General features: G+C 44.5%; 1 protein-coding gene across 2 annotated transcripts in view; it reads right to left on the minus strand.

Annotated features, from left to right (window-relative positions):
• MAP2K1 (mitogen-activated protein kinase kinase 1) overlaps positions 1 to 19,263 on the minus strand; it is a 79,358-nt gene extending 60,095 nt beyond the window's left edge. Inside the window, exon 1 of one of the 2 annotated variants that reach the window (XM_060097134.1) lies at positions 18,759 to 19,263. In XM_060097134.1, coding sequence (XP_059953117.1) covers positions 18,759 to 18,838 — 80 coding nt within the window. In that variant the 5' untranslated portion in view covers positions 18,839 to 19,263. The remainder of the gene's footprint in view (positions 1 to 18,758) is intronic. The other variant, XM_060097133.1, reaches the window with a different exon arrangement.
• Between the last annotated feature and the right edge of the window lie 1,323 nt (positions 19,264 to 20,586).

The raw sequence follows: 20,586 nt of genomic DNA on the forward strand, positions 1-20,586 counted from the left end.
TATTGGATCAGATAATTAATACTCCCAACTTTCTTTGTGCTGGCTTGGAATTAAGCACTTTACCTACAACAGAGTCAGGCAGAGGCCACATCTCTTGGTCCTATCTGGGGGCTCCAACTAGCCCAGCTTTGCTTAATCAGTTAAAAAGGACAAAAAGTAGGGCTTCCCTGGTGGCGCAGTGGTTGAGAGTCCGCCTGCCGATGCAGGGGACACGGGTTTGTGCCCCGGTCCGGGAAGATCCCACATGCCGCGGAGCGGCTGGGCCTGTGAGCCATGGCCGCTGAGCCTGCGCGTCCGGAGCCTGTGCTCCTCAATGGGAGAGGCCACAACAGTGAGAGGCCCGCGAAATGCAAAAAAAAAAAAAAAAAAAGGACAAAAAGTAGAAATGATTCAAGCACAGGTATCAAGAAACTCAATGCACATAACACTGCATTTGATATCAGTGAAAGCCCAGTGGAGCCAATCTCCTGTCCCACATGAGCTCTGTAAGCTAACACCAATGTTCATTCATTCCATGTTTAGAGACTACCTACTACACACCAGGCCTGGGCTAAAGATGGGGCATCAAGACTGAACTCCTGATCTCCAGAAGCTCACGGTTCAAGTGGTAAAACACAACAGACATGTGTGAAGATCACCACACATACACACACCCCCAAGTGGTCTGTCTCCAGAGTAGTTCATGGACAGTCCCACTGGAGCTTTTCCAAGGGAGACCATGCAAACTTTCACGGTCGGAATAATATCTGACTTCAGCCTTCAAGGAGGGGTAGCCTCCCAAACATTGGCAATAAAATTGGGCGAGAGAGGTTAAGTAATGAGCCCAATCAACACAACAATTTAGGGGTGGAGCCAGGACTCCAACCCCAGCTGTCTGCCTCTGCAGATCACACTCCTGCAGAGCAAGGAGCACCCACTAAGAGCCAGAACAGAGTTTGTATCTGTGGGGGAGCGCGTCATGGTATCAAAAGAGGAGCAGGGCATCATTAGCTCCTTTTTTCCCCTAAATTAAAGAGACTTGAGATCTTCGTAGTAAAGAAAATAGAGGAAGATATAGATATATTTTTAAATCAAGAAATCAATAGGGCTTCCCTGGTGGCGCAGTGGTTGAGAGTCCGCCTGGTGATGCAGGGGGACACGGGTTCGTGCCCCGGTCTGGGAGGATCCCACGTGCCGCGGAGCGGCTAGGCCTGTGAGCCATGGCTGCTGGGCCTGCGCGTCCGGAGCCTGTGCTCCGCAGCAGGAGAGGCCACAGCAGTGAGAGGCCCACGTACCACAAAAAAGAAAAAAAAAAGAAATCAATAAACACTGACCACCTACTACAAGTGAATCCTATGCAGAGAACTGTTATCTTCTGCTGTCACAGCTGGGCTTCCTGCTAGACACATCATCCAGTGCAGGTCAACTGGCCCCTCTGGCTGGCCAGGCATGTGTGCCCCTCTCCCCAAATACCCACTCAGACAATAGGCCCACCCCTAACAAGGGAGGACCAGGGACCAGTTGACGGCACACCAATTGCTGAGCTCCCAAGCATCCCTGAGTCCGCTGGCAGGAGATGTAGAACACTGAAGCTTCTAAGATAAATGAGGAGTATTATTTTTTCACGATCCAGACTTGGACCTACTGTTACATTTCACTAATCTTCAGCAGTCTGAACACCTGACTTTGGATGATGTATCTATTCACCATATTTGAAACATCAAAATCAGATGATTTCTAGAGCCAAAGAGCCAAAAGGTATACCATGAAGAGAAAAATTAACAATAGTTTTTTCTCTCCCTCCACATATACTTACCATCCTTCCCTCTTTTTCTTTTTTTCCTGAAAGTTAAATCCTATTAGTCAAAACCACACAGGGTTACCCCTAGGCTGCACTGACTCTACAGAAATCTGTCAAGACTTTAGCTGCCATTATCAAAGATATGTCAAGAGAGGCTGTGAGGGTCAACAGGAAATGAACTCACTCTGTGCTGGGGGCCTTTAACAATGAGCAACTGATCACCTTTATTCATTTTAAACTGAACATACAGACTCTGCCCTACTTGTAAGACAGATCAAAGCACAGGCATTGGGACAGGGCAGAAAACAGCCCCACTCTCAAGAGTAGTCAGGGGCCTCGGACCTCAATTCAGGTCTTCGCCAGCTGTACAACACCAAGTAAGCTTCCCAGCCTCTCTGGACCTCAATCTCTTCACAACACATCCAGGAGACTGAACTATCAAAATCTTTTCCACGTTTAACATATAAGGACAGACAGGTGGCTGTGCTTGGGGGAGAAGGAATGAAAGGTGTTGATGGTGAAAAGGATGATTAATGTAACATAATGCTATCCTGGGTCTGGAAATAGCCTGGCCTAGTGCTGCGTTCACCTTATCAGCCTAGATTTATTAGGGGGGCGCAGGAGGGCTGGTGGGTGGGGATCACAGCCACCTACAGTGAAATTAAACTCTTTTCCCAAATGAGTTCTGCTGAAGTGTGATTTATCCAGAGTGTTAAAGTACTTACTAGCAGTATGAAACCATGTTACTGAAATTGTATTACTGCACAAACTTAACTTTTCCCCAAATGTGATTTGCAGAGAGGATGCAGAGCTGAGAATCTTGCGTCTGTGGCCATCTGTCCTATCCCAATCCCTGGAGAGGCGTGGGGGGAGAGTGTGAAAAGCCACAGGTGCCGTGTATATTCAGTCACCGATGTCACATATCCATCAAAGAGCCCAGCAGTTGCTGGGGATAAGTGTTCAGCTCAGCATGCAAAAGAGGCTTGCCAATCCATCCGGCCCCATACATTCCCTGAGCCTTCCTCTGTGCCAGGCATGGGGCTGAGCAAACACCACAGAATGTCACCGCCAGTTTCCCCACTGGGCTAGGAAGGGACTATTGACTGAAAAGGCAGTACAAAGAACTACAGGCACTTAACTGCCCATGTGACATACACGGCCCTTAACCAGGATCAGTTTCCTCATCTACTGGGTAGAGATAACACACATCCCGCCTGCCTCATGTGGTTGAATGAGGAAATAAATAGATGTAAAAACAATAAAGAGTACACAGAGCCTCGCAGAACAAATGCTATGATTACCACCAACACTGCGACCCTCTTGTGCCAAGATATTATAAAGTGAAAATAGTCAACCACTCATTAAGTCAAAGTCAGACTTCGCAGGGATCAGCAGAGTCTCAACCTTGGGAGAGGAGCATCTTCTGCCCTCTGCCATCTCAAGGCTTAAGTCGTTCAACACAAGTTTACCAAACCAGATGCTAGGGAACATGATGTGCACTGGAGATAATGATGAACAGGACCCGGTCCCAGGCTTCCTCAAGTCCAGTCCAACTGGACAGAGTTATGCAAACAACTAACACGTGACAGGATATGTACAGACTGCTCTGGAAGGCGGAGTAGATGACCGCCACCTGGCGTGGGGTGGGAGACAAGTCTGTGGTGGATTTACAGAAGAGCTGACCTATAAATTGAACAAGATTAGGATTTCAACATGCACTGGAGGTGGAGAAGGGAATCCCCAGTATAAGACACAGTCTGAGCAGAGGCCGGGGCCCACTGAGGAAGGTGTTTGGAAGAAATATGAAGGAGAAGTTGAACCTTAGATCTACCTGGAACTGACCCTCAACATCTGGTTTGTGCCACCCTCCCTATTCCTACACACACACACACACACACAGCTCAGGAAATCCTCTTTAAACTCTTGGAGAAGAAAGCTGAGCTTCCTGGGTGGTGCCTGCCAGGCAGATGGCGGCCTAGAGAAGCTGGGAGGAGTCTATATTAGGCTGTACTGCGGCAGTTGTTTCCTAGGCACCTTTTGCAGCCTCCTGTTTCACTGAAAATAATTCTTTTGCTTCCTGCACATCCCCAGAAATTGCAAGTATGCCCGGCGTTGTCTCTATTCTAAGTCTGTGTGGATAAAGAACAGCTGAAGAGCCTCATCACTGGAAGTTCTCTGGGAGGTGGGAATTTTCTCTCCTTCTCGCCTGATAGAAAATAAGGCACCCTGGGCTGGGAATCTAGTCCTGCCCTTATCATGAGTCCAGTTAGTCATCAAAAGCAGTTTACACACACATATGAATCCTTTCTGCTGGGTAGGGGTTGTTGTGCCCATTTTACAGATGTGGAGACAGACTCAAGGATATGAAAACTTTCCAGAAACTAGGCCCTACTCTGAAAAACAATACAGGAAGACCTCTGGGTGCTCTGCCTCCCCCGCCCATCTGCCCCTATGATCTCAGACAGAAAGACCAGATGTCAAAGCCCCCTGGGATCCCTTCCAGCTGTCCCCACCATCTTTAAAGTCCTCGCTGCCCCTACCTTTGCACTCTCAGGGAAGACAGGCACTCTCCTGAACACCTTGCCAACATTCAGAATTGCTTTTAATCTGAGCATACTCATGCACATGACTTTAACCCTTCTATAGGAAAAAGCCCAAAACTTACATTTCTCAGTTTCTGAAAGACAACTTTCTAAGCCATGAGTCAGACTGAAGTCAAACATCACATTTAGGCTTCCTAAAAATATTACCCCAGCACAATGCCTTGGTTTTGTTCCCATATGCCCACCCCCTAAGCACACACACATATACTTTAGACTATCATTTAAACAGTGGAGTGTATAATTTAAATGTCTTTAATAGCATCTACTAAAAGGACATTCCCATGTGATTCTTCACTTTACTTCAAAGCTATGATCCAAACTGGAGCTTTTTACTGAATTTTAGGACTAAATAGCAGATATGTGGATAGCAAATACTGACAATAAAACTCAGAAAATTTAAAATGCATTCAACTGAGTCATAATAACATTGGCATCTTTTCCAATTTTCAGCAAAACTTCTTTTTGTCCATCTCTCAGCCCAGTGCCTGGTATATATTAGATATGTACTAAGTATCAGTTAAATGAATGTTAATACATCTTAATCTTCTAAACATACAAGTTAGAAATCTATGGTTGTAATTCTGGTCATAATCTAAATCTATCTGACCCTAACACAAATGTCATTGGAATAAACAGCAAATAACAAGCAGCTGCTGGCATTCAAAGTATATATACCTCTGTCATTTGAACTGTTTTGAAGTTGGCCTTGTTTGGAAGACAAATGGTTGGCAGCTGCAAGTTCAATTACAAAGTTCTTGGTAGGAAGGCAGAGAAAGAACCAGGGGAATCAAAGTGCTGTTTCATACATTAAGCATGGAATTCCTTTCCAACAAACATCCTTCATTTCCCTGGGGGAAATTAATCATAACATGCCCTTTGAACTTGGGAAAACTCAGGACTGTACTTTGGGAGGAAGAATTAAGTTTGAAGGCCAGGCAAAGCTCAGAGAGTAAGAGTCACTCCTTTTGCACATCTCTATTCTGCTAATTTTGTTTAAGGAAGAGGGTGGAACATAGGAAAAGCCACCAGGCAACAAGTCCAAAGGCCTGGATTAATTAAATATATGACACTGAACAAGTTACTTCCTTCCTTTGTCCTTCATATTCTCCTTTGCAAAATAAAGGGGCAAAAATAATACAAGAGTAAAACTGGATGACTTCTAGATGCTAATAGAATTTTCTGCAATGATGAAAATGCTGTAATCTGCTCTGTCCAATACAGTAAACACTAGCCACACATGGCCACTGAGTCCTCAAAGTGTGGCTAGTGTAAATGAGGAACTGATTCTTAACTTTATTTAATTTTAATTCATTAAAATTTAAATAGCTACATGTGGCTAGTGGCTATAGTTCTGGTGAGTGTAGCTCTAAGAAGACCTTCAGCATTTGATGCAATCTTTGGAGGGCTATGTGGGAAAAGCATGGGTGTTAGAGAAGGACAGACCTGGGTTCTAAACTTAGTTCCACCACTTACTAGTTATGCAACCTTGTGCAAATTACTTAACTTCCCTAAACTTCATTTTCCTTATCTGTACAATAGAATATTATGACCTTCTCACAGATTTTTAGTGCAAATTCAAGACAATGGATGAAAATAGATCAGATACGCCCTCAATTAACAGTAATTTTTCCAGTTATGATGTCCTTCAGGGATGTTTCATGTCTTTTGCCTTCATCCTACTGTTCCTTCCTGATCTAGGACCCATACTTTATTACCCCACGCCTGGGTCCTACAAATGAAGCGCTTATCTTTCAAGAAAGCCACTTGCTCAGGAATTGTTCCAGATCGTCAGCTAGGGGCATGCCTCCAGTACCCAAGTCCTCTGTGCCTCCGGAACTGCTGACTTACCCTGTGTCCCCTCCACCTCACATTTCAGGAATTCACAAAACCCTTCCCCCTCATTGCCTATCAAGCTGAAACTTTGTTCAGTGCAGCCAAAACACCTGTTAGTGGTTTCTGGTACTTTCCTCGCTAACTCTCCCCTTGACTTCCCCTAATCAATATTTTATAGCTTTTTATTTGTAAATCCTTTAAGACTTTTTTAAAATAATTGCTCAGTGATTTAGAATACTCAGAAATAAAAATGCAGCAAGCTACATTTATGGCTAACCCAGCGTTAGTTTAGTTACCAAAATAAAACAAGGCAAAAGACTATATTTTAGAAGGAGTGTTTTAGTAAAATAATAAAAGTGTTGCCCTGTCTATCTAAACTAATATAATGTGCTATGAACCTGGTCCAAATGTTCCACTGGTCCTTCCTTTGGTGAACAGAACTTTTCCATGGCTCCAATGTCCAAGTTTTATCAGTGGACACAAATGGATGCCTAAGATAAGCAGGATATATTTTCTATTGTTAATAATTATTGGGATGTTAAACTACCCTCTTCTTCTTGTTTTTCTAGCATTCCACAGACTCAGAGAGAGAGAGAGAGAAGAGCTGAAATACAGGCTAGCATTTTGGTAGGATTTCGATCTGGATTTGAGTAAGCCATTAGACAAAAGGTTTACAGTTAGCTTGGAATTCCTGCTAACTTCTGAGGCCTCCCCCAACAAGGACATTCTTGAAGGATTATTTACTGAAGCATGATATGACATCAAACAGGGCAAATAATTTCGACTCTGAACTCTCAAATGTGGTGAGGGTCTAATCTAATTTTTAAAAAATAACCTGGATATGTAAGTTATAACTCTATAAAGAAACGTAATGAACCTGGATCCAGACAACCTGTAAGTACGACAATGTGGCTGATTAGTCTTGTCTTCTCCTCACAACTCCCCAAATTTCAAGATTTGACTGGAATCTGGAACTCATGTGGATCATTCACTCAACTCAATTGTTCCATTTTTTCTGAAAAGTAAATGCACTTAATAGCATTTGAAATTCTGAATCTTTCTTGGTAATAGGTAAACTCAAAACAGGTCAAGTCTAGAAAGGTGGCATTTCACAGGGACTTTTGTCTGTGGTTATTTTGAAAACCACTGCTTTAAAAACTGACATTATGAAACTTAAAAATAGGCCTTCCTACTAAGGATCCTGGACTAAAATAAAATACCCTTTCCTTCCCCCATTTCCTCATTCCCTTTTCCCTCAAACACCTTAGGAGAGTGGTGATATAGAGGGATAGCCTTTTCCAGTGTTTCAGATTATTACTTGAAAAGAGGTTTTAAAAAATTTTTAAGAGTACTAGGTAAAGTTACCAAAATTCAGTGTCAGGTAAACTTGGAAAATTTTCAAACCAAGTAAGCGTCCCAAGTAAAAATATGTCTGAGTCGGGATAAAAGTTCAAGCACCTTCTTCCACTCCAGCTGTGTGAACTCCCAGCAAGTTCTCCCCGCTGCTCCCCCCACCCCCCCGTCTGGTTTCCTCATCTTGCAGAAGGAGTCAGAGGGGGGCTTCCCTGGTGGCGCAGTGGTTGAGAGTCCGCCTGCCGATGCAGGGAACACGGGTTCGTGCCCCGATCCCGGAAGATCCCACATGCCGCGGAGCGGCTGGGCCCGCGAGCCATGGCCGCGGAGCCTGTGCGTCTGGAGCCTGTGCTCCGCAACAGGAGAGGCCACAACAGTGAGAGGCCCGCGTACCGCAAAAAAAAAAAAGAAAAGGGGAAAAAAAAGACTATCAAAACTACATAAGGGCCTCCCTGGTGGCGCAGTGGTTGAGAGTCCGCCTGCCGATGCAGGGGATACGGGTTCGTGCCCCGATCTGGGAGGATCCCATATGCCGCGGAGCGGCTGGGCCCGTGAGCCATGGCCGCTGGGCCTGTGCGTCCGGAGCCTGTGCTCCGCAACGGGAGAGGCCACGACAGTGAGAGGCCCGCATACCGCAAAAAGAAAAAAAAAAAAAAAAAAAAAAAAACTACATAAGAGTTAAAAAGAAATTTTGGAAAGAGATAAAAATACCATAAAGACCAAATAAAAGTAAACCTGAAAATACAACAGATAAAAATCCTATTTAATAAACTGCATGAAGATATTAGAACTCACTATGTAGAAAAATTAACATAGACCCATACCTCACACCAAGAACATTAATTAATCCTAGATGGGACCATATAAGGGGCAGAAAAGTCTAGAAAAAAATGAAGCCCCATATTCCTATTAGTTATGAAGTGATGATAGATGTCTTAATACTAAAGAAAAGTAGCCTACACCATACAAAAGGCATGCTTTGCAAAATAAAAAAATATTTTTCCTAGGTAATACAATATAAAAGGAAAACATTGCAGTGGGACAACGTAGTAGCCACATAATTTATAAAACTTTAAAATACAAAGCACACTGATCTATTGCTTCAACAAACCAGAAGACAAGTAACTGTGTACTGGCTAATAAAAGACATGAACTAACAAAAAATAAATAAAATACAAAGCACATCAAAGCTATATAGACGTATCTATTAAAGAACGGTCAGAGGAGAAGAAAAGTTTGCATGAAACTTTTCAAAATGTTCAGCTGATACCACAAAACCATCCCACCTACCTCTCCAGCTTCATCTCCTGCTACCCACAGTGATGCACCCAGCACACTAAACTACTTGCCGGCTCCTCCACACATCCCAAGCTTTCCCACTTGTGTGAAGTTGCTCATCCTGAGCTCTCTTCCTGCCATGCCCCCTCTCCCCCATTCCCATGGAAATCCTAGCCATCCTTCAAGACCCAGCTCAAATGTCATCTCCTCTGTGAAGGCTCTCCTAATCTTCCCCACTGGATGTGCGTTCTTCCTCCTCTCAATGATCTCTGACAGTATTTTTTTTGTACCTCTTCTCCTGGGGCACTTTTCTTACTCTGCAGCCATCTGTTTCCTTCTTCTTGTGTCCTTGCAACCTCTCCCTCCCCTCCCATACGAGATTTTAAGATCCTTGGAGGCAAAAACAATCTTACCACCTACAGCATCCAGCATAGCAAATTACATTTGGTAAGCATTCATTAAATGTTAGTTTAGATTGAATCGATGAAATACAGAAAATAATCCCATTTCAAAAATACAGACTGGCAAACAACTAAAGTAAAGCAGACTGAGGAGGAGTCCTATTAAACTATCAAAAAAATATCACTAAGTCTTCCCTGGTGGCGCAGTGGTTAAGAATATGCCTGCCGGGCTTCCCTGGTGGCGCAGTGGTTTGGGGTCCGCCTGCCGATGCAGGGGACGCGGGTTCGTGCCCCGGTCCGGGAGGATCCCACATGCCGCGGAGCGGCTGGGCCCGTGGGCCATGGCCGCTGGGCCTGTGCGTCCGGAGCCTGTGCTCCGCAACTGGAGAGGCCACAACAGCAGTGAGAGGCCCGCGTACCGCAAAAAAAAAAAAAAAAAAAAAAAAAAAGAATATGCCTGCCAATGCAGGGCACATGGGTTCAAGCCCTGGCCCAGGAAGATCCCACATGCCGCGGAGCAACTAAGCCGGTGTGTCACAACTACTGAGCTTGAGCTCTAGAGCCCACGAGCCACAACAACCGAGTCCACGTGCCACAATTACTGAAGCCCGCGCGCCTAGAGCCCGTGCTCCGCAACAAGAGAAGCCACAATGGGAAGCCCGCGCACCGCAACAGAGTAGCCCCCGCTCACCACAACTAGAGAAAGCACGCGCACAGCAACAAAGACCCAACACAGCCAAAAATAAATAAATAAATTTATTTAGGAAAAAAAAGAAAGAAAAAGAAGGAACTGAAATGAGGATCATTTGCTTGTAATATGTCCTCCCCCTCTTAAAAAAAAAAATCACTAAACTTCAAAAAAACAAAAAGCCAACTTCCTGAAGCTTGAGGGACCAGTTCAAACATACATTGTAAATTGGTTCTGTCTCTTTATGGAACATATTCAGTTAATATGTAACAAAAGCCGTAACATGGTTCATTGCCTCTGATTCTGTGTATGAATTAATCTCAAAGAACAAAACAAATGGGTTTAAAACATTCATAAGAGTAACAATAAATAATAAAATTTTGAAAGCCACCTAAATAATCAACAAAGTGTCATTTGTGAAGCCAAATCCTATTCTTTAGCCAAAAATAAATGATAAGCAGTAGAATTATGTCTATGTGTAAAAATGGGGGGGGGGAGGAGAGACCCATCAACTGATCACAGCTATCTATATATGCATATAATGGAATAACCAAAAGTTAAACTGGAAAATTTAATGTCTGAGGTTCTTTCTTTAAAGAGGTGTTGATACATTCAATTTTCTTTTAAAGTTGTACTTGAGCAGGCGAATATGCAAAAAGGAGTTGGGGGTAAAAGAAATCACTCTACCTTTGTCCGATTTTTCTTCAACCCCCATGTAACCTCTTCTTAATCTGACTCAAAGCAGGATACCCCGGGAGCTTCACCAAGAAATGAGAGGCAGAGATCAGCATTTTTAGCAGTAGGCCCTGCACCAGGATTCAGAAAACACCTGCTCTTTTAAAAACAAAAATGCAATTCATTCTGGGAGGTGTTAACTTAGCAAACAGGTATGTGAGCCTTCAAACAGCTCTCATGGGCTTTCAGGCAAAGAACAGGACATGAAGAAAAAACACAATCAAGTGGCCAAAAGAGACCAAGATGATTTTTTCAAAACTGGCAACTTCTGGAAGGGAATAAAAGAAACAAAACTGGGACGCTAAGCTTTCTTCTCAGGCTCACCTCATCTTCTTCCCAGTCTGTGGGTTCTCCAGGTTTTCTCAACATGTCAGAAAGATTCACCATTGCTTGACCTGTGCTTCCTATGGATGTGGTAGAAATAACTACCAATTCAGACTGCGGGAAGCTCGCAAGGAAAGGTTTTTTGTTGGTGGTGGTTTGTTTTGTTTAAACATTATTTTGTTTTTTTCCAATCTACCAATAATGATTTACTATATTAAGAGTGTAGTGATGTAGACCCAGGGGTTCAAAAAGGTATGGTCCCACATAAGCAAATTAATGAAAAAAAGACACATAAGGAACATTTAGAGAATAAGAAAGCGTATGATCAAAATGATATTGCATTTCATGTGATGTTTGTTACACAATATAGGCCAGAATACAAAAGGGGAGAGAGAAAATGTGAGTTAACATTAAAAGGGGCATAAGGCTTAGGCTGAATTTTAATCCTTGGGTACTTTTTAAAAATGTATTATGAATTTTTTCAAACACAGAAATATGGAAAGAATAGAACAGTGAAACTCATACACTAGCCAACTAAACGACTGTGAACAATTTTGCCCTGTTTGCTTTATCTACCATGTGGGTGTGTGTATTTTTTTCCTGAACCATTTCAAAGTAAGTTTCACATATCAACTATGAACAACAACATTCTCCTACATAATCATACCATTATTACATCTAAAAAATTAACCATAATTCTCTACTCAAAGTTCCCTAATTGTCCCAAGAATTCATTTTACAGCTATCGCATTTTTTGATTCAGTACCCAACCAAGGTTCATGCATTACATTTGGTTGACATGTCTCCTTAGTCTCTTAGTTCTCAAACAGCACCACTCCCCTACTTTTCCCCCATGACATTGACTTTTTAAAGAGACTGGGTCAGTTGTCTTAGAGAATGTTCCACATCCTGAATTTGTATGCTTGTTTCCTCCTGGTATCACTTAATTTGTTTCTCCGTCCCTGTATTTGCTGTAAACAGGAAGTTAGATCTCAAGGCTTGATTAGATGCAGGTTTGGGTTAAACTTTAAATAACAGGCAGCATATAAAATGTCCAAATCAACATGATTTATCAACATTTGCAATTTGGTATTAAGAACAAAAGGCAATAGCTGAGAAGGAAGAAACCAAAGCGGGCACCACTAACTACACTTCCCATTTGGACAGCATTCCAACAATCATAAAGTGCTTTCATACACATTATTTTGGATGATGCTCACCTGCCCACTTTCCCACACAGGTTTGTTATATTATCATCCTTCCTTTACTAATGAGGAAAACCAAGGCTCAGTGAAGTTAAATGACATGCCAAAGGTCAACAATTAAGAAGTGGCATAACTAAGTCTCAAACTCAGGTCCTAGAATAGCATGGAGTTACTCAGAAAAGGCTACATGGGAGATGAACTCTATGCTAAGTCTTGAAAGATGGGCAGCATTCATTCATTCCAGGCACTGGGCTAGACGCTGGGGAAATATCAGTATACAAGATAGTCATGGTCCCTCCCCTCACCGAAAGTGTGGTGGCAAATACAAGACAAAAATAAAATCACACAGGAAAGTGGAGGAGGGCATTCCAGACAAAGGAAACCATGTGAGCAAGACCGGACAGAGGTAAGAAGCAGTATGCTGGGGCAATGGGAGGACAATAAAGGGATCAGGCAGAGAAAAATCGAGCTGGATGGGTAGCTCTACTGAAGTACTCTCTCCCTTTCTTTCAAAGATGCATAAGTAAGTGAAAGTAAAATGTTGTACGTGTTTATATTCAAACAAGCACCCCACACATCTCCTTGCCCTAGGCTAAGTCATCTTTATGAAACTTTTTGCCATTTCTGTATCTGCTGCAACAACAGCAGAGACATTCTTCCCAATGACACGGGCTTCAGCTGGCCCTACTTTTCACCTGAAGTTGTTCTCAAAAGACTGTGCCAGTATTAGTTATTGCAGCAACAAACCAGAAGCATCCAAGTTCAGAACTACAAAATCAGTTAAAACCACTTCAAAAGCTTCTAGTTATCACAGTTTACATCCCAGGTAAGACCATAAGAGATCCCCCAAAAGCACAACAACCTGTCTCAATGTTTCTGTCCCCTTCCTTAAGGACCTTCACACTAACAGATGTGTGTCCCTACAAACATGGCAGAAACTGCTGATGCTATGAACGATGCTCTGAATGCAATAATTAAGTCTGGGGGTTTCAGCCCCAAATCCAAAAGCTGTAGATGCTGCCAAGGCCAAGCAATGCACCTTCTTGTTTATTCAGCACCATATGGCCTTCAAAGCACTTCTGTATGTGTTATCTAATCTTCCTGATACTCCTTCAAGGTAGGAATGGTTCAATCATTTAATCAACAGATATCTACTGAGTACCTTCTATGGGCCAGATACTGATCTACTCACTGAGCAAGGAACAAACCAAGCCCTCGCCTTCACGAAGCATACATTTTAGTGGGGGCGGGGTGAGTGCAGAGAAATATTTATGGACAATGCAACATTAGTTAGTGATAAGTGCTATGAAGAAAAATAGGGCAAGATAAAGGAGTAGAGCATGACAGAGAGTGATCAGGGATGGTCTCTGCGAAGAGACATTCGAGCAGAGGGCCGAAGGAAGTGAGGGAGCAAGTCACGTGGGTATTTGGCAGAAGAGAATTCTAGGCAGAGGGAATAGCAAAAGCTCTGAGATAGGAATGTGCCCAACAGACTGTGGAACAGCACAGAGAACAGCATGGCTGGAGCACATAAGTGAAGGGGACAGTGGAGGAAAACTAAGAACCTGATCAGGCAGGGCCTCATAGGCCACTAAGGCAAAGATTTGGTAGACCATTCTCATCCTCACTCTACAGATCAGGAAACTAAAAGAGAGAAAGTACAAAGGACTTGCCTAAGGTCAAAGAAAAAGTGAGGACTCAGGAAGTACCCTGCATTGCCACCACGAATTCTACTCAGGGCTCACACTTCTCCTTGTGGAGATTAAAAGCGTTCTTTAAAACACAAAGAAAGAGATTAAGTATGTGCCTTATCATGGAAGGAGAGGCAAGGTACCCTAAGACTCAGCAATCCCATTTCTGAGTACATTCCACAGGGAACCCTTACAAGAGTCCAAAAGAAGTCGCGTACAAGGATGGCGACGGCTGCACTGTTTGAGGCAGCAAGGGGTTGGAAACAACACAATTGTCTTCTCTAGGGGAATAATAAGTAAAATGTGGTACATGCACAAGACTGACTGCTCTGCAACCAAGAGAAATAATGAACGAGATACACGTATAACAGCATGAACAGAGCACAGAAACATGGTGTTTGGTTAAAAAAAAAGAAACTGAAATAAAAGTTTAGGGTGGTCATTGCTTCTGTTCAAATATTGTTGATTATCCTCCTTCCAAGAAGGCCCCTGCCCCCTTTGAAAGTCAACATGGCCATGTGACTTGCTTTACAAAAATGGGAGCAAAAGTGACATGTATCACTCCTGGGCAGAAACTTTAAAAGCCAGAAAGTGGTTCACAAGATTCCCTTTTCATTAAGCATATTTCAGACATGGTGTGTCCGTCAGCCTGAGTCCCTGATGGAATCCAATCAACAGAGCCTCCCACTGACCTGCAAGCATGTCAAACTACTGAGATTTTCTAGTCTATCCCAACTGATGTAGATTTATAGCACAATAGGATTTTTAATAAAAAATGAATATAATTAAGGTGCACAACATGATGATTCAATACACACACAGTGAAATGATTATCTCAGACACGCTAATTAACATACACACCTCCTCACAAAGTTACTATTTTGTGTGTGTGTGACAAGAGCACCTGAAATCTACTCTCTTAGCGAATGTCCAGTATTCAATACAGTATTATTAACTGTAGTAATCATGCTAAGCATTAGATCTCTAGACTTATTCTTCCTATTAACTGCAACTTTGTATCCTCTGACGAACATCTCCCCATTTCCCCCACCTCCCCACCCCTGGTTAACCACCTATCTACTCTCTGCTTCTATGTATTCCACTTTTTTAGGTTCCACATATAAATTGAGATCATGCAGTATTTTTCTTTCTGTGTCTGGCTTATTTCATTTAGCATACTGTCCTCCAGGTCCATCCATGGTGTCACAAATGGCAGGATTCCCTTCTCTTTTAAGGCTGAATAATAGTACAATATCATTCAGCACTCTAAGCACACAAAACGATACTATCTATTGAATACCTCCCAAAGGCACACATACAGCCAACAAACGGGTGGAAATATAAGACCATATATTAAATAACCTAGAGTGGGTGAGATGGTGCCTGTGAAAAAAAGGGAAATGGGGAAGGGGGAATGAGAGTAAAGGGGAAAGTAAGAGAAAAAAATGAAAAGGTATTAAAAGGTTTGTTAAACACGTGAAAATATTAGAAATTTCATTCACTCACTGATTCACTCCACAAACATTTGTGCACTTATTATGTGTCAGGTACTATTCTAGGTACTACTTACAGAACAGTGAATCCAAAAAGGGCAGTCCTATGCTTATAGTTTATGGTGTACAGAAGAGAGAAATATTTAAAATACCCTAAAAAAGATTATGGACAGTGAAGAAATATCATTAAAAAATCAGGTGACATGAGAAAGAGAGACCTACTTTAGATTAGGTGGTCTGTGAACAACTCGGAGGAAATGACATTTATGCAGAGAGGTGAAGATTGCTTCCTTCCTAGCTTGGGAACAGGAAGAGATGATTCATTCCAGGCAAAGGGAACAGCATGTGCAAGGGTCTGGAGGGAGTATGGACCATCCCGTGGAGGAAGTGAAAGAGGACCAGTGTAACGGAGGAAAGGAGCAGCAGGAAATGTGGTTAAAGAGATGGAGTGGGGGGCAGGCAGGAGGGGGATAGCAGCAGGCTCATAGCCCAATATAAGGAGTTTGGATTTTATTCTAACTGCAATGAAACCATGAGAACATTTTAAACAGGGAAATGATATGATCTTATTTCCAATTTATTTCATTCTAACTTGGCACCCTTGCAATATGCTCATATATTTTTACAAACTTGCAGAAGAAATATTTTTGCATTCTTTTTCTTCAAGGACCCCCAGAACTTGCATAGACATCAGGTCCCACATAACCCAGCACTATCTGAAAGGGGTAAGTGCTATGTTAGAGACCAGTCTCAAGGTGCCAGAAAGCCACAGAGAAGCAACCTTGCCAATTTAGTACCAAGAGTTCTTTAATGTCAATGGATTTTTATCTTTCGTTTACACTGTATGATAATGTTCAAAATTGTGCCCTGGTCTAATCACAGAAATCATGAGTACATCAGCTTTGCCTGAAAAAGGTGAAAGATGTAGATGTATACAGCTTTCCCCCCATTAGTGGCAGGAAACGTAGGGAAACAGTCCCTGTTTGTCTCAGGCAGCCTACACAGAGATGCCTCCTATTGTAACACAGCAATGAGTCACGGAGGTAGGTGCACATGGCACAGAAAACTGAGCAAGGGAGAGTCGTTTATCCAGAAGCTAAGGCACCTTAACACACATATCCACCCCCACGACTGGAAACTACCTTCTAGCTTCCTTCAGCCTTCTCTACCCAGTAACAAAGGTACCAGCAGCTAACATTCATGGAAGGTTTCCTACTATTAGCTCATTTAATCTTCACAACTACTCTAAATAGGTTCTATCATTAGACCCATTTTCACAGATGAAAAAACTAAACCTAAGCCTGAGAGAGATTTGTCCCAGGTCACAAAACCACAAACTTAGCCTGACTCTAGAATCCAACCTCTTGCGGTACGCGGGCCCCTCACTGTTGTGGCCTCCCCCGTTGCAGAGCACAGGCTCCGGACGCGCAGGCTCAGCGTCCATGGCTCACGGGCCCAGCCGCTCCGCGGCATGTGGGATCTTCCCGGACCAGGGCACGAACCCGTGTTCCCTGCATCGGCAGGCGGACTCTCGACAGGCGCACTCTCAACCACTGCGCCACCAGGGAAGCCATAGAATCCAACCTCTTAACCACTGTTTAGAATCTCCCAGTCCCACCCAAGCGTATCTGCCACCAACTCCAGGAGAGTTTCTTCTTTTCCTCCCTGTATTGTTTTCTTATAACGAAACTCCTCCCCTTTGCAAGAACACAGCAGTGGTGTCACAATTAACAACAGAAGGTACTTCCACTCAGTACCCTCCTCCAAATCAAACGGGAGCACGATGATCAGGCCACAACATTAAAAATTTGTCCTGTCCTTCCCTGCCCTGGGGGGCTTTCATACTATTTTAAGGGGATAAAATTCTGTACACTAAAACTGAACCAATCTTTGCAAAGTAATCCACTAACCTGTACAAGTTAATATCATGCAAAACAGACACTACAGTATTGAAAGGAGTTCGGGGACTTCCCTGGTGGCAGTGGTTAAGAATCCGCCTGCCAATGCAGGAGACAAGGGTTCAAGCCCTGGTCTGGGAAGATCCCACATGCAGCAGAGCAAATAAGCCGGAGCGCCTAGAGCCCGTGCTCTGCAATGAAGAGTAGCCCCCGCTCACCGCAACTAGAGAAAGCCTGTGCGCAGCAACAAAGACCCAGTGCAGCCAAAAATTAATTAATTAAATTTTTTTTTTAAAAGAAAGGCGTTTGTCTGAGGAATGTGGTTGAGCTCACATCACAGGTCTGTCCACCACTGGCCTTGTGATCATTACAGGGATGGACAGAGCCACCAAGCCAACAGGTCACCAGGCTATTAAAATTGAAAGAGTCAAAGGAAGATTACAGAAATCACCAAAGGGCAGAAGATCAAGCCTAATCTATTCATTTCATCAGCTGGCTTCCTAAAGTCTCCAGTGTGCAGGTAAGAGATTAAGAACTAAATCTTTTCTGGTTATTTCTCCAGCTCGCCGGGTCTTTCTCCCTCAGGTAGTCTTGTCCCTTACCCAGGACGCAAAAGAGTTGTGGGAACTCAGAAACATCCATGAAACAGCCGCATCATTGTTTAATGAAACAAAGTACTGGTTTGTGAGCAACACTGTAAGCTGCAGAGATGGAGCACCTTGTGTGTGATTTCCAAGACCATGGTGTCATGTCTCAGATCGAAAGTCAGGGCTTATGGTCAAGTAAGGAACAGCCAGGAGAGACAATGATGAGATTTAACGAATGAATGAATAAAAAGTCAGATGAAGAAAAGAAAAACCGCTCCCTTCGAGACAAGAGAGTTTCCAGCAAGGCCAAGGAATGAGAGCCCCCAAAGTCGACAAGCGAAAATCCACTGTGATGTCGGTGTACACATGCCCCCGCTGCCGCAACTAGGCACTCCCAGCCCACAGGTGTCAGGTACGAAGGTGAGGACTGCTCACAGGTCCCAACTCCACACTCTATATCGAGTTGGTCTCAAAGACGCAGATGCAATCTTAATTTTTCCAAGACATCTGCTCCCTTCTCCCGGTTACAGGCCAGAATTGCAGAGGATCTGGGGGGAAAGAGCTGGGTAGGGGGCGGGCGATGAACCGGTTTTTACTTTTTAGGGAGAAGGAAGATGACCAGAGATCAGGGATGGCTGAAAGGGTCGGGAAAGGGGTGGGGATGGGGGCATCGCGACTCGTTGGGTCCACTGACTGGTCTTGAGTTAGGCGCACTATCAGTGCTTAGTCACCGATACCTCTGCGGCCGGGACTTCCTCGCGCCTGGCAGCCCAAGACGTACGTGACGACCCGAGCGGAGCCCCGCGCGCCGCGCACACCCGACTCGGCTCCTGTGCCAGGACCCCGGCCTCCCCAGCTCGGCCCAGTGCTCGCCTCCCCCCAGACTTACTCCGCTGAGCTGGTCCCGTTAACCGCGGAGCCGTCGGGGGCCGGGTTCAGCTGGATGGGCGTCGGCTTCTTCTTGGGCATTTTGGACCCGGGGAAGGCGCTCGCAACTCCGAGGGGAGGGCGGCCCCTCTTGCTTCCTCCCTCTGAGCTGCCCCGCGCCCGCCGCGCGGGGCCAAGTCAGGGCCGCGGGCCCGGGGGCTGCCTTCGGGGGGCGCGCTCTGCGCGGTCCCGTCAGGGCCGAGGGGCCAGTGGCGGTCTCGGGAGACCCCCGCCCCACTTGCTCGGCTCACAGGGAACCGAAGGGCTTCCCCGCCGGCGCAGCACCGCAGCCCCGGGATTCCCTCCCGCTCTCCCTCAGTCCACCGGTCCCCGGGGCTCGAGGGGCCCCGCCGCGCGCGCACCACAGCGCTGCTCCAGCCACAGCCCGGGAAAGTGCGCCGCCGCCACTGCCGCGTTCCAAGCCACTCGGCGAAGTAGTCCCAGAGGGACTGGAGGGCGGGGGAGGGGTGGGGAGGGATAGGGAAGGTGGAAGCCTTGCCCCCCCCCGCCCCACCCCCGGGCAGCTACGTTTTCCACACTCCCACTCGGCTCCGCCCCTTTTGCCTCGGCGGCAGCCAATGAGAACACGCCTCGGCGGCAGATGACGCGGAAATACGTCACGGGGCGCGGCGTGCTACCCTGGGGGTGGGGTCCGGCGCTGGCTCCACCGCGCCCTCTGCCGCACAGACGCACCCAGGTGGACCCACCGGGAAGGGAGGTGACCTGCACCCAGTTGGTCGCCACGCGGTCTCCTCCGCTGGGGTGACTGTAGCCCACGGGCCGAGTCACGTTGATGGAGATGAAGTAATAAAACGAATAAAGAAAAGGACCCCTTCTTATTTCTAGAGTCAGCGTCGAGGAATAGACAACTTGTCAAGAGACTCCTTGCGCCTGAGGAACAGGCAAATAGAAAGGTACATATAAAACGGTAATACACAGTACTAGTCTACTGACGAGGGTACAGGGAGATGGGTGTTCAGTGCTGATGAGACTTTAAGTTGGGCAACCTTTTCTGAGAGCAGATTGGGAATGTATTTTTAAAGTCTTTGAAAAAAAAAGCCCTTTTGACCAATAATTCCAGTTCTATAAAACTTGAAGAAATAAGATGTGAATAAAGAGCTTAATGAGATAAAAGATGATTCAGGTGATTCAGAATACACATTCAGTCCATCTCTTCCCCTTTGCCCTTCCTAAAGTATTCAGTCCTAAAGGCATTAGGTGTGTAAAACAATGTAAGCCTCTGCACCTGGTGGTCCAGAGCAGGGTGTCAGCCACCCAGCTGTTTGCAATATATAGAGAGTAAGGTTCCCTTTTCATTTTGTAGCCCTTGGTACTGTTTGAATGTTTTGTTATTATGTATATAAAGTGTTCGATTTAAAACATTTTTTATAAATTGTTTAAAGATTAACATGAGAATGTAAAATAGTGCAGATAGTTTGGAAAACAATCTGGCATTTCCTCAAACAGTTAAATATAGTTACCATATGACCCAGCAATTCCACTCCTATGTGCTCAAGAGAAATGAAAAACATATATCCATACAACACTTGTACACAAATGTTTATGCAAATGTATGGCAGCATTTTTCATAACAGCCAAAAAGTGAAACAACCCAAATGTCCATCAACTGATGAACGGATAAACAAAATGTGGTACATCCATACAATGGAATATAACTTGGCCATAAAAAGGAATGAAGTGCTGATCCATGCTATAGCATGCATGAACCTTGAAAACGTTATGCTAAGTGAAAGAAGCAAGTCACAAAAACCCACATATTTTATGATTTC

Source organism: Mesoplodon densirostris, chromosome 4 (assembly GCF_025265405.1).
Source record: "Mesoplodon densirostris isolate mMesDen1 chromosome 4, mMesDen1 primary haplotype, whole genome shotgun sequence".
NCBI lineage: Eukaryota > Metazoa > Chordata > Mammalia > Artiodactyla > Ziphiidae > Mesoplodon > Mesoplodon densirostris.